The sequence below is a fragment of the Malaclemys terrapin genome, chromosome 2 (genome assembly GCF_027887155.1).
Source record: "Malaclemys terrapin pileata isolate rMalTer1 chromosome 2, rMalTer1.hap1, whole genome shotgun sequence".
NCBI lineage: Eukaryota > Metazoa > Chordata > Testudines > Emydidae > Malaclemys > Malaclemys terrapin.
Window position 1 is genome coordinate 67,357,629 of NC_071506.1, and position 12,201 is coordinate 67,369,829.

Below are 12,201 nucleotides of genomic sequence, written 5' to 3' on the forward strand. Positions count from 1 at the left end.
CTCCTTTCAGAGCAGCTGCTGCAAAGTGGTTGTTACAGAAGTATTTTGCAATTTCAACAATATTAGCCTTTATTTCTTGAACACTGAAGTCTTTGGCTAGGAGGTGCATCAAAATGAGCACTACAACAGTATGTTATTAGCTTGGGACTCTCCACACTCTCTTCTAAACAATTTCTTCTCATCTTGGATATATTTGCAGCACTGTCTGTGACCAAGCTGTATACTGGACATTTGAATTTTTTTTCACAGTTTGTTATAGCTTTTAGTGCTACTTCTTGTAAGTATTCTGCTGTGTGTGCATCTCCTGATGTATCAATTGTTTCTGTAAGGAAGACATTCCCTTCTTCTGTTGTCACACAAGCACATACAACAGGATTATTGTGGAACGTTGCTCCACCCATCAAGACTCAGGTTAACAATTTCACCCTCTAGACCTTTTGCACACTGCTCAATTTCTCTTTCATACATCTTATCCAGCAATTTGCCTGCGACATCTGCTCTGTCGGGTGGACTGTATCCTGGTCTTAATGACTGAACCATGTTAATGAAGTGAGAGTTTGTTGCATAAACAAACCGGGCAACTTTTTCATCAATTACTTCTTTTTGTAATCTGCTGGTTCTTATCACAAATTTATCTATGGTTGTTTCTGGGTGATGGAGATTTTTTTCTTTTTGCTACAGGTGATATACTGTGGCTATGTGACATACATGATGTGACTGAAACACTATCATTAACAGATAACTCTGAAACTATAGAAAATTATGGTGATCTCGACTATGGATAGTCTTCAGAATCCTGTATGTTAAGGATGCATTCTCCTAAACAAAATAAGTCAATGCAGTTATTTAATTATTATTACCATACTGCTCACTTAGTATTACTCATTGCATTCACTGACACTCAGTACTACTTTAAAGGTGAAATTGTAAAAGGAAGATCTGCCTATTTCAGCTATTTATTTTTTATCACAACTGCATCTAAAATAATAGTACCGTAGAGTAACAACTATATTTTTTGCTCAAACATGATAATTCAAGAATAGTCCAGAAGGAAGATGGCAGTCCTTAAAAAAGAAGTATGAAATAAAAAAGTTTAACACCCTGAAGATCCTGCATGTTCAGACAGGTTCCTTTCATCATCTTAACGCAGCTTCCTCCTGAGAAGGAACACTTCTTATGATGTTGTTTCATTCGGGCAACCAGGCCTTGTATTTCTTTGTTGCACTGTGCATTTTGCATGCATGCCCGTTTTACCCACAAGTAGAAGAGCTTCATTAAAATATTCACAAACAGGGTCTCTTCTATGGCATGCTGCCGTTGTAGGTTTTCCCTTATAATGAGAGAATGGTATGGCAGATCTCAAATCAATGAAGGCTACACTCAAAAAAGATCTCAAGTCTTCTGGAATATGCTGCTCAAACAGTTTGACTTTTGTTTCTACTGCTTGTCCCTCCCTTCTCACATTTATCTCCAGACTTTTTCTCCTTGTCCAGATCTATTCCACCCCCAACAATCTTCTATTTATTGAACTTTTTGAAACTTTGCACTTTTAGAGAGAGGTAAGGGATTGACTCTGTGTACACAAATTTGAAAAGGGACAATAGGGTTGAGGTCTGTTATTTCTCATCTCTAGATATTATTTATTTATTTAAAAACTTTTTTTGCTGTTAACAAACATGTTATCTCTGGAGACACAAATCCACAGTTTGAGAAATGCAAAACTAAACATCTCTGATGGTATCTTCTAGACTGAGCACTGAGTCCCATTGGGTAGATAGAAAGATTAACCTAAATAATCTATACTGAAGCCCCTGGAGCCCCATAAGATTGGGTCCCTAATCCATGAACTATTGGAACGCATTTACAAAACTTTTCTTAAACATTACATGAATATATTGTCCCATACTATAGAATTTGAATTTATAATCCCTATTCCATGATGAGATGAGGATGTTGAGCCCACCTCCAACCTTTCCTGCCCTGCTCCCCACTCCATTACTGCCATCACTTAAGCACTGACCCATGTCAGATCAGCGTAGAGAATTCTACACAAAGAAATGAATGAAGGAACAGTCTGAACTATATTACTCATGCGTACGAATGATCATAGGTGCCGACTTCCCCTCTTTCCCATGGGTGCTCGACCCACACCACCTCCGGCCCTCTCCACCCCTTCCATGAGGCCCCACCCCTTCTTGCCCCACCCCCCCATTCCAACCCCTTCCCCAAAGTCCCTGCCCCGCCCCCTCTCTGCCCCTATTCCAACTCCTTCCACAAATCCCTGCACCGGCCCCACCTCCTCCCCATAGCAGGCCATGTTCCCGCTTCTCTCCCTCCCGGAGTATGCCAGCGCTGCCAAACAGCTGTTTTGTGGTGGCCCAGTGGGAAGGAGGAGGTGGGGCGGAGGGTGAGGGGAGCTTGGCTAATTTTTCCACAGAGTCGGCACCTATGCGAATGGTTACAACCAATTTAGAAGTCATTCAGGAAAAAGATTTAGGTGTCATTGTGGACAACTCAATGGAAATATCTGTGCAGTGTACACAGATTGGATGGCACGCTCTAATTTTGAATATTACATTACATTCTGGTTGCCTCTTCTCAAAACCGATATAGCAGAAATAGAAAAGTTACAAGGAAGGCTATTGCAGATGATTAGAGGCATAGAAAAATTCAACATGATGAAAGATTACTGACCATATAGTTCTTCGAGTGGCTCTGTATAGTCTCGCTGATGGGTATTGCTCTGCCTAGTGGTGTCTAAGTAGAACCCTCACCTAGCAGTGTATCTTAGAGCACACTCATGTGCCCCCTTCCCTGTCCGCACCCATCAACATCTCCAACTGTTTTGAGAGTGAGGATATAAGGGGTGGGGTGACCTGAGCTCTTCACCACCTAAGTTCCTTCGAACTGCATGCCTGGTGGAAGTGAACCGCTCCAGTCTCTTTGGATCTGGAGTCCTTTCTGCTTGAAGTGTTATTTCTTGTAGCTAGTTAGTGTTAGTATAGGTATAGTCAGTTAGTGCATAGCTCGGTTCCAGGTTATGGCAGAACTGAAGAAGAAGATGGGGTTCAAGAGGTGTTCTTCATGCCTGTCTTCCCCGTGTCTGATGACCACATGTGGTACCTCAAGTGCCTGGGAGAGGGCTGCTCTCTTTCTAGGTGTTCTATTTGCCAGACTTTTAGACTCAGAGTCTGCAAGGACAGACAGACTCAATTACAGCTCCTTCTTCTCATCCCTCTGGATCTGGACAGTTGTTGGGTCCAAGGTCCAAGAGGCCAGTCTTGACTTCCTGTGGCTTACAGTAAGTCAAAACAGTTGAAGTGCTCCAGGAATTGGAGCCCCATGAGGTCCAGATTTGGTTCCCACTGCTACCTCTGAAGCTACCTATGTCAGAACTGAGGGCCACATGGTTGGCTTCAGCAGTCTTGCATCCAGAGAAAAAGTGGAGGGATAAGATGGCCACTCTCAGCTGTGGTGTATCTCGTGCATCAGACTTCTTGGATCCATCCAATTCCAACAGAGCCTCCACGGCTTTGAAATCCTGGTTGGTTCCAGTCTTTTCTTCAGAAACTAGCAGGATGGATTTGAGTCTTGTATTGGATGTGATGATGTCCGTGTCTTTGGCTCCGGCTGTTACAGTTACAAGCAAAAGAGGCCTAAGGACAAATCAGCCACTGTTAGCAGTGCCAGATTCCATGCCTCGGATTTATCAGCCAATATGACAGAACTGCTACGATTCTAAAATCTAGATCTTCACCTTCAGCTCTGGCAGTTAGGATGATAGATTGTATCCTGCGTTGGATCTGGTGCCGTCTAAGTCTTTGGCTTTGGCCAAAATTCCAGTTTCGGTTCCAGCTCCATCTTTGGTTCTGAATCATGCTGTGATGGTGATAGCTGAAGTTCACTGTTTAGCTTCTGATTGTTCCTTGGGCAAGCGTCACTGGTTTTGAGATCTGCTACTTCATCTGAAAGAAAGAAAAGAACAGAGGACATTGTTACTCTTTCCCCAGAATGTGGTAAAGGACTTAGGGCTTCCTTTGATGCCGCAGACTCTGCTGCTAGAACATTGACTCCTGCTATGAGACGTGCTTGGCTTTGCTGCTCTTCTCTGGCCCTGGATACCAGACTTAAACTAGAGGATCTGTCCTTCAAAGGGGGATGATCTTCTCAGAGAAAAGACAGATGAGTTGCTGGAATAGCTAAAGGAGGCAAGATCAACAGCCCATTTTCTGGGCTTGATTTCTTCTGACAAGAGGAGACCTTCCACTCCTTCTTTTTGTTATCGGAGGCAATTCTGTCCCAAGTCGTCTTCATCTTATTTTTTGCCTAATCTAAGATGTCAGCAGTATCACTAATTGACATCCTTCCAGAGCCAACATAAGAAGAGGTTATTTAAGTCAAGGCCTATATCTAAGCAACCTGCTGCCTTCATGACATCTTTGTCTCGAAACACTGGACCTCAGATTTGATCGCACAATTGTTGGAATTATTTTTTAGGCAGCATATTATAACACTAATTTAACCATAAATTCCTTTATTAAATTCAGAAGCCAAATGGTATTGATACAATTGCTCTAAACATGCCTAAAAAGCCTAAATAATAAGTAATTTACTACATTTAAACAGTAACATAACATTTATAAGCACTTAATTAAGATACTTACAAATGGGCTAAACTCAGGGGTGCTTAGATCCATATTGGTTGGCTTCAGTGTGGTCAGGCAGGTATTGGCAATGAACCTTTTAAGAGTTTACTTTTTTATATCCTTTCACAAACAAGGGATGTCATTGCTAATTACTGAGTTCAGCTAAAATCTAGTTTGAGAGAGTTCACCCTTACTTCCATTTGTAATTCAGATAAGATTTACAATTTCCTTTCTTCCCTATATCATCCCCTTCTTCTTGCTGACCAATAGTTTTTCTACTGCACCTGGGTTCATATTGGCCCTAATTTTTGAGAGAACACTAGTGTGTGGGGTGGAAGGTCCATGCTGGCTCCTTCTGAGACAGATTCTCTTTCCTATTTAAAACCATCTGCAATCACCCCCATTGGTCAGAAGCCTCCTTTTTAGAAACTTCCCTTTATTTCATTAGTTATTCTTTGAACCCTACTTCATTCTGTCTGGCCTTATAACTAATTATTTTCAAGGCCTCTCTTTTACATGCAAATTAGGGCCCTTCTTTACAACACATTCCCTTAACCAAACTTAAGCTGACTTGAATTTTATATATATTCTACAGTGATTGTGGCACAACCAGGAGCCTTGGAGCTCTCCTCATCGGAGTGTAGGGATGTGGTTTATGCCCCAGTTGGGCTTCATGGACCCCAGTCCCAGCTGCTATCTGTGAGCTGCGAGGTGGAGGACTGGAATGACATAACTCCCAGGACTCCTGGTTTCAATACCAGTGGAGCCTGACACTGGTGCAGAAAAAGGATGGGTGGGTTCCATCCAATTTTTGATTTAAGAATCAAATTAACAAATACATTCAGAAGTTTTGGTTCTGCATGTTAACTTTGGATTCCATAATCCCTTCAGGTTCAGTTATCAATTTGTTCACAATTCTCGATTGAAAGAACACGTAATTTCATATATTGATTCATCACATTTGTTGCAAATACCTTCTTTTCATATCCATCAGAGAATTAATTTGCTGATATCTTTCCAAAAGCCACATTCTAATAAGGAGGAATTTATTTTATTTACATACTTTGGATGTGAGAAGGGCCCTTGCTCATTAGCTAAATCGAACTAAAAGTTTTGAAAATCATGTATTATTTGTGTCTTATTCTAAGAATCATATGGGTTTTATGGTTTCTTCTCAGATTATTGCTAGATGAATTAAACAGTGTATTGTTGAATGTTACATATTAGCAGAAATTCTTGTACCTACTTCAGTACAATCACATTCTACTAGAGCTGTTGCAACTTCTTTTGCTTGCCCTAAGCAGGTCCCTGTTGCTGAAATGTGAAGAGTTGCAACCTGGAATTCTGTACACACTTTTTCTCCAGGCATTATACTCTGGATTTGGTCACTAGGACTGACGCTACATTCAGGAGAGTGCTGCTTCAGTCACTGTTCAGTGGGGACTCTGTTCATGCCTACCGACTATTATCAGCACTGCTTGTAAATCGAAACCATAAGTGGGAATATAGTAGAAATAGAATAGGTTCCAAAAAGGACACTGCAGATGATGAGCCCTGGAAAAGCTTGATGAAAGATTAAAATTATTAAAACTATATAGTTTAGAGAGAAACTATTGAACAGTAAAAATAAGGTAAATCATGTGCTTCTAGTTACATTTTCACCATAATACAAGAAGGGAGACACAAATGAAATTAAAAGCAACAAATTTAAAATAGATAAAGAAAAAATATTTTTGCAATGCATCATGAAACTGGGGAACTAAGCGCCACAGTGTATTATGAAAGCAAAGAGGATTAGACAGTCTTATCTGAATAAGTATATCCACAATTCTATGATGCTGAAAATGTGTTAAGCATATAAACTCATGTGCTTCAGGACACAAGCCAACTTTTAACTCTGTGGTTCTCCAGATACGTTTTTTCATAATGGTTCATTGTGGAGGTTTGGAGCATCTTCTGCTGATCACTTTTAGAAACAGGATACTGAACTAGATGGACGATTGGTTTAATCCCATGTGGCATTTTCTATGTTACCACTTTCCAGCAGCTCCACTCTTGGGATTAAGTTGTGCAAAAGGCTTGTGCAGGCCTTCCAAGGTGAATTTCTCACTATGGCCAATGACATAAATGGGGCTTCTTATGTTGACTTCAAAGGCTATTGCATTAGGCCCCATGTGTGCAAAATTGTCCTAGGATTCATAATTTAGGAATAATGATCAGCCTAATGCAGCTATACGTCATGTTGCATCAAGAAAAATAATTAGGATAGCACTCAATAAACTAAAGGATGTAAAAGAAAATCATTAGGTTTAGTTGTAAAAGTAGATTATTGGGGAAAATTTAGCCACTTCAGAGTATAGACAAGTATGATTTCAGGCTTCTAATGTGGAAAATACAATATAACTGTTCATGACTATACTTTGTACTAAATCAAAAAAGATATAGCAGTGAAAGCTAACAGGGAAACAATACCATAGGTTCTTTCTGATGGGGTAGATTTGATAAGCAATTTCCATGACAGCTTATTTTATTGCAACTGATCAGGATTAGAATCTGAGCCATCAACTGCGTCTCACTCAGTGACTGAAATTTAACATTTTCCCATCTATCCTCCCTGTCTCTGAGTGAAGAAGGCCAGTTTCTAACTTGATGGGTTTTCTGTTTACATCACACTTAAATAGGCACAAGTGACCAATGAGATTACTGAATTTTTGAAAGCCATTTGAGACTTTGATCTCAAGCCTCTTCTTAGCTCTTCATTCTCACATTGCCTTCCAGTGAGTAGACTGTGCAAATGCTGAGCTCTTCCCCAGTGTTCCAGACCTCCTCCAGTGTATTTTCCTAAGTCCTCTGCAGTCATGAGAAGGTTTAGAGGAAAACTATGGTCCTTCACATATCTCTGATTGTCACTGATCTCTGAGCTGTCATCCACCAATCTGAAGCTGGAGGAAATAACCCAGCATCTCCAAAGCCAATACTTGAGCTGGTGCATTGTTAGGTCAACTTGAACAGTTAAAGATAGTTAATAGGACATGGTATGTTTCAGTTCACTAGGCCTTTCTTTGTATTTCCAGCCCTATAGTCATTCTAATTATGCAGTGATTTTTCTATTGTTTTATTACTGTTCTAGGCTTTGACATCCTTTCAGTGAACATTGGCTTCATGGTTCTATTTTGTTTTTGGGGTTTGTTTTTACTAATGATTTCACTTTTGAGTTCTAGAGATATTTTCCCCCACTTTAGATTTTCTTTGAGTGCAATTTTTTTTTTTAATCCCATCCATGTGCCTCTCATCGAGGTTTGAATTGTTTTTAGTTTTTAGAGCTTTAGCATACACAAGTCTGGAAAACTAGCAGAAGGCTTATTCATTTGAATTGATGCTCAACATTCTGTAGTTTCATTGGTTGCTAATAACTATCTGTGATGTTCCCCTCTGGTGTTATCGGGCCTGGTGATCTACTAGGTCACTCCAATCCTTGACTCTGGGAACCAGCCTTCCCCTGCTCTGCTGTGAGAACCTCCCACTCCTGGGCTGTTCATGCACTGCCTCTAGCATGTAAGCTGCTCCTTGGATTGTGCAACTGAATGACACTAGCCAATATCTCCGGTCCCAGACACAACCCTAGGAACCTCCGTCTTGCAGTGTCTAGTTATACCCACTGGACACTGCAAGCTTATATGAGTTTGTCAATTTAACAAAGAAATTGATATGTACCAGGCTTGTTATCCCAAGGGGAGTTTCTGACCTGCTTCAAACCAAATGCACTGCTTCAGGTAGAATAAACAATTGCAGTTCCATACTGACCAAAGAAATGGGGTGGGGGGGTGACTCACTCGAACAGATCCTTTTGTTGCTACCCAGGCCAGCGTCCTTTGTTCCTGTGAGGCTGGGCTAGGTTTGTCTCATACCTGCCCTGATGAGGTGTGAACTGCCTCTCTGCTCTTGGAGAGTTTTTGCCTGGGCTTATTTTAAGCCACGAGGATACATTTTCAGCCTCATAATTATATAGATGAAATTATAACCTATAACATTACTGTAACAATTACTATAACATCACTATAACAACAATGCTTAGTGCATCATGAGCCTTCCGAAGATACCCAACATGACAAACTTTGCATTGGATACCACACTATCATTTTACAAGAATGAACATGGGAGTGCTGGGTGTCCCCCCGAGGTACAGAGCGTCACACTATCCAAGTGTGACATGAACAAAAAGCCCATCAAGTTAGAGAATAGCCTGGAACTTTAATTGAATACTGTGATGGACTGTACGCTTGTATTTACACTATTATAATCTTTTCACAAAGTATGCCTTCTGACGTATCATTTGAAAACTCATAATCTGATGGTCATTATTGTCCTGGCAAAATATGTGTGGTAACATTGTATGTAAAGTTATCAGATTCCACTGTATGATGGTACTAAAACATTTTCCAAGTCTGGGGAGTGGTAAAACCAGTTCCTCAGAACAAAGGTCAAGCTAACGCATCAGCCAGTATAAACAAAGTCAATGGGCCATTACCTGATAAGTGGCTATTCATTGGCAGGAAAAAGGTCATGGGCAGAAAATGTACATTTTAGCAAAGGTTCCTGTTTACACAGTTTTCCCGGCACCATGCTCCCAGGTAGAAATACTTCTCAAGTGGAGGACAGGACGATAAAAAAGAAGGGGGCAGACACCCCACAGGACCGCACCCAACCTCCTCTCTCATTCTCTGTCCATCAATTCAGTGCACTAGAAAGAAAAAAGGAAACAGCCATTACACAGAACAAGGGATCCTGGCCTTAGGAGTTTGGTCAGTAAGACTGTTGAGAACATGTGGTAAGAATAACTTTGCTTTGAATTTAACATAGTTTGTTAAATTAGGAACTATTTGCATTTTAATTTTTTTCTAACCATTTCTGACTTTTATGCCTTATTCCTTATATTCACTTAAAATCTATCTCTTTGTAGTTAATAAACTTGTTTTATTGTTTTATCTAAACTAGTGTGTTTGAATTGAAATGTTTGGGAAACTCCACTTGAGATAACAAGATTTGTGCATATCATTTCTGTTAATAGAATGATGGACTATCTATAAACCTGTATTGTCCAGAGAAGGACTGGGCAGTAGAAGACATACATTTCCGGGGAAAATCTGGGACTGGGAGTATGCTGGCATCACCCTGCAGCATAATTCAGGCTGGTAAAAGCCTAGGTGTGACTGGCAGGCTGCAAGTGCACACAGATATAGCCAGGAGTGACTTACATGCTGGAGGCTGTTTGTGAGCAGTCCCGATGGGAAGCTACAGCTGCAAAGCAGTGTAAAGGGCACACCAGGCAGGCGTGAAACAGCTACTCACCAGTCTAGATTGTACTCTGGGTATGTCACAAATGCCATTTACAGGTAAGAATTTTTTCCTTGATTTCTGACTCCTTTTCAATTATGGTCACAATTACAAAAATAAGAACAATGACTCAAAACTGCACCCAAACTTTAGGCCTCTGTGGGCTGACATATGGTTCAGTGATGCAGGAAATCAAGAATAAGGCTGCCATTTTCTCACTGCATTTTGACTATCAAGTGAAATGTTTGACTATCAGAACCAAGAGTTAATTGTTATGCTAAAACTTACTCCTGGTACAGCTTCCTCACATATCATCAAGAGTTTCCACAACTCTAGTAAGGAGTTTATGTTATATCACAGGTTGACTGGTATAAAGCTAGTATTGAAACTATTGTACTTTGTACTCTTGACAGGTTATGAGCTTCATGGTATTGAAAAAATTCCGGAAGGACCAGGGCTTATAGTTTATTACCATGGAGCCATTCCTTTAGACTACTGCTTCTTTATCAGTAATCTTTATATACAGACGGGAAGACTTTGTTACTCAGCAGTTGATCGCTTCTTTGCTAAGTTACCAGGTAAAGTATTTTTATTGTAAATAAGAGAGTTAGTAATATTTTGAATTCTGAGATATTAATTCATACCATTTTAGAGATACATACATTATTACAAATATTGAGACTTAAACAAAATGCTTTCCAGGTATGCACTACAGAAAATAGTATAATTTCAAGCATTTGAGAAACTCTGTGGTCTTTTGAATTTCATTATAGCTAAAGGTTTCTAGATTTCAAAAAACTTTGCATGTAGGTTTAACATAAAAATGAACTATGTTCTTTCTGTTCTCTTTTTATTGGTATGATTGACTGTTATAAATTGGAAGAATGCAACATTTAACGAGTTTTATTATTAGCTCTTTTAGAGCCAATCCTAAAATATAAACTATTCTAACAAACTTATTTTCTCAGTGTGGTAAATTGCTCCATTGTTCTTAAATAGAAATCCTATGTCATTGTTAAGGTTGTCATTAGGAACCAGTAACTTGCATTACACAAGCACATTTGGACTCGGAAGGCAAAATCTATCCTTGATGTAATTCCATTGAAGTTAATGAAGTTGTACCAAGGGTGAATTTTGCCTATAGTCTTTGTATGTAGTCTTCCAGCACATTTTCTTTCATAATTTTGTTTTCCTGGCTTCTTCCAATTGATGTTCTGAAAATGAAGATTGATTACTTGTAACTGAGATTCTTCAAGATGGACTCTGCATATTCACAGTCATGGGATGTGTGATAAATAGGGTAATCTCCTGAAATATCCTGGATGAACTTTACTGAATCAAGTTTTAAAATCTTTGGAACCTATTGTATTAAATGAATTGTTTATGTATCCTCACGGGGCAGGGATTGCGTGTATTTCCATGGCAAGGGTAAATATAGCTCCCCCCAGAACTATGAACAATATGGGGTGATTAGTCAAAGTCACACAGGTTGCAAAATCTCTAGAGAAGCACCAGCCGCTGGCGAGGTTTGCCTAAACTAGTTCAAACTGGATTCTTCAGGGACCAAGAGACAAAAGAAGAGTTTTTGGTTAAATGGTCTGGTGGTAAACTGATTCAGGGCCTTCTTTCTGATCCAACAGTCGGACAGGATCTGTGGTCCACGGAAGGTCCCAATCCTTAGGGAAGGTTGGAAGGACTTTGGCCTACTTAGGCCCCAAAAGTCTGGGTTCCTGTTCTGAGCAAAGGGTGTTATGAATTTGAAACCATAGGAAAACTCGTGTGGGGTTTGAAGGATTGCTCCTGCCAGAGCCCTTATTGGATTTGGAGTGATCTCTAGTAAGCTTATTAGCACGCATGTAGGTCTTTGTGTTGTTTTTACTGTGTTTTCTCTGTATTGCTTTTGTGTTAAGACTAAAACAGGCTTGTTTAAAAAGAGATGTTTGGTAGATTAATAGTGGTAATTACACTGTTAACCATCTCTGAAGAGAAGGCAAAACAAGCCTGCTTAGGCAGCCTGTGTTTTGTCAGGGGTGGTTCAGCCCTGGAAATACCCTGGTCAGAAAGGAGAGAGATGCATGTCTCCACCCAATGCTCAATCCAAAAGCAATGGCTGGGGAGCCAGAAGCTCGAGAGTGGGTGCCCTTACTGGACCACTGAGGGGATGTACAGGTGCCCTGAACTGTGACATATATGATTGTTGTGTATGTGTGTGTGTGTGATC

At 40.2% G+C, this 12,201-nt stretch overlaps 1 protein-coding gene across 3 annotated transcripts in view; it reads left to right on the forward strand.

Moving 5' to 3' along the window:
• The window catches only part of LOC128831833 (transmembrane protein 68-like), a 46,643-nt gene that overhangs the window by 14,857 nt on the left and 19,585 nt on the right, over nt 1-12,201 (forward strand). For all 3 annotated transcript variants that reach the window (XM_054018629.1, XM_054018627.1, XM_054018628.1), the window contains one exon: nt 10,394-10,558. In XM_054018629.1, coding sequence (XP_053874604.1) covers nt 10,394-10,558 — 165 coding nt within the window. The remainder of the gene's footprint in view (nt 1-10,393; nt 10,559-12,201) is intronic.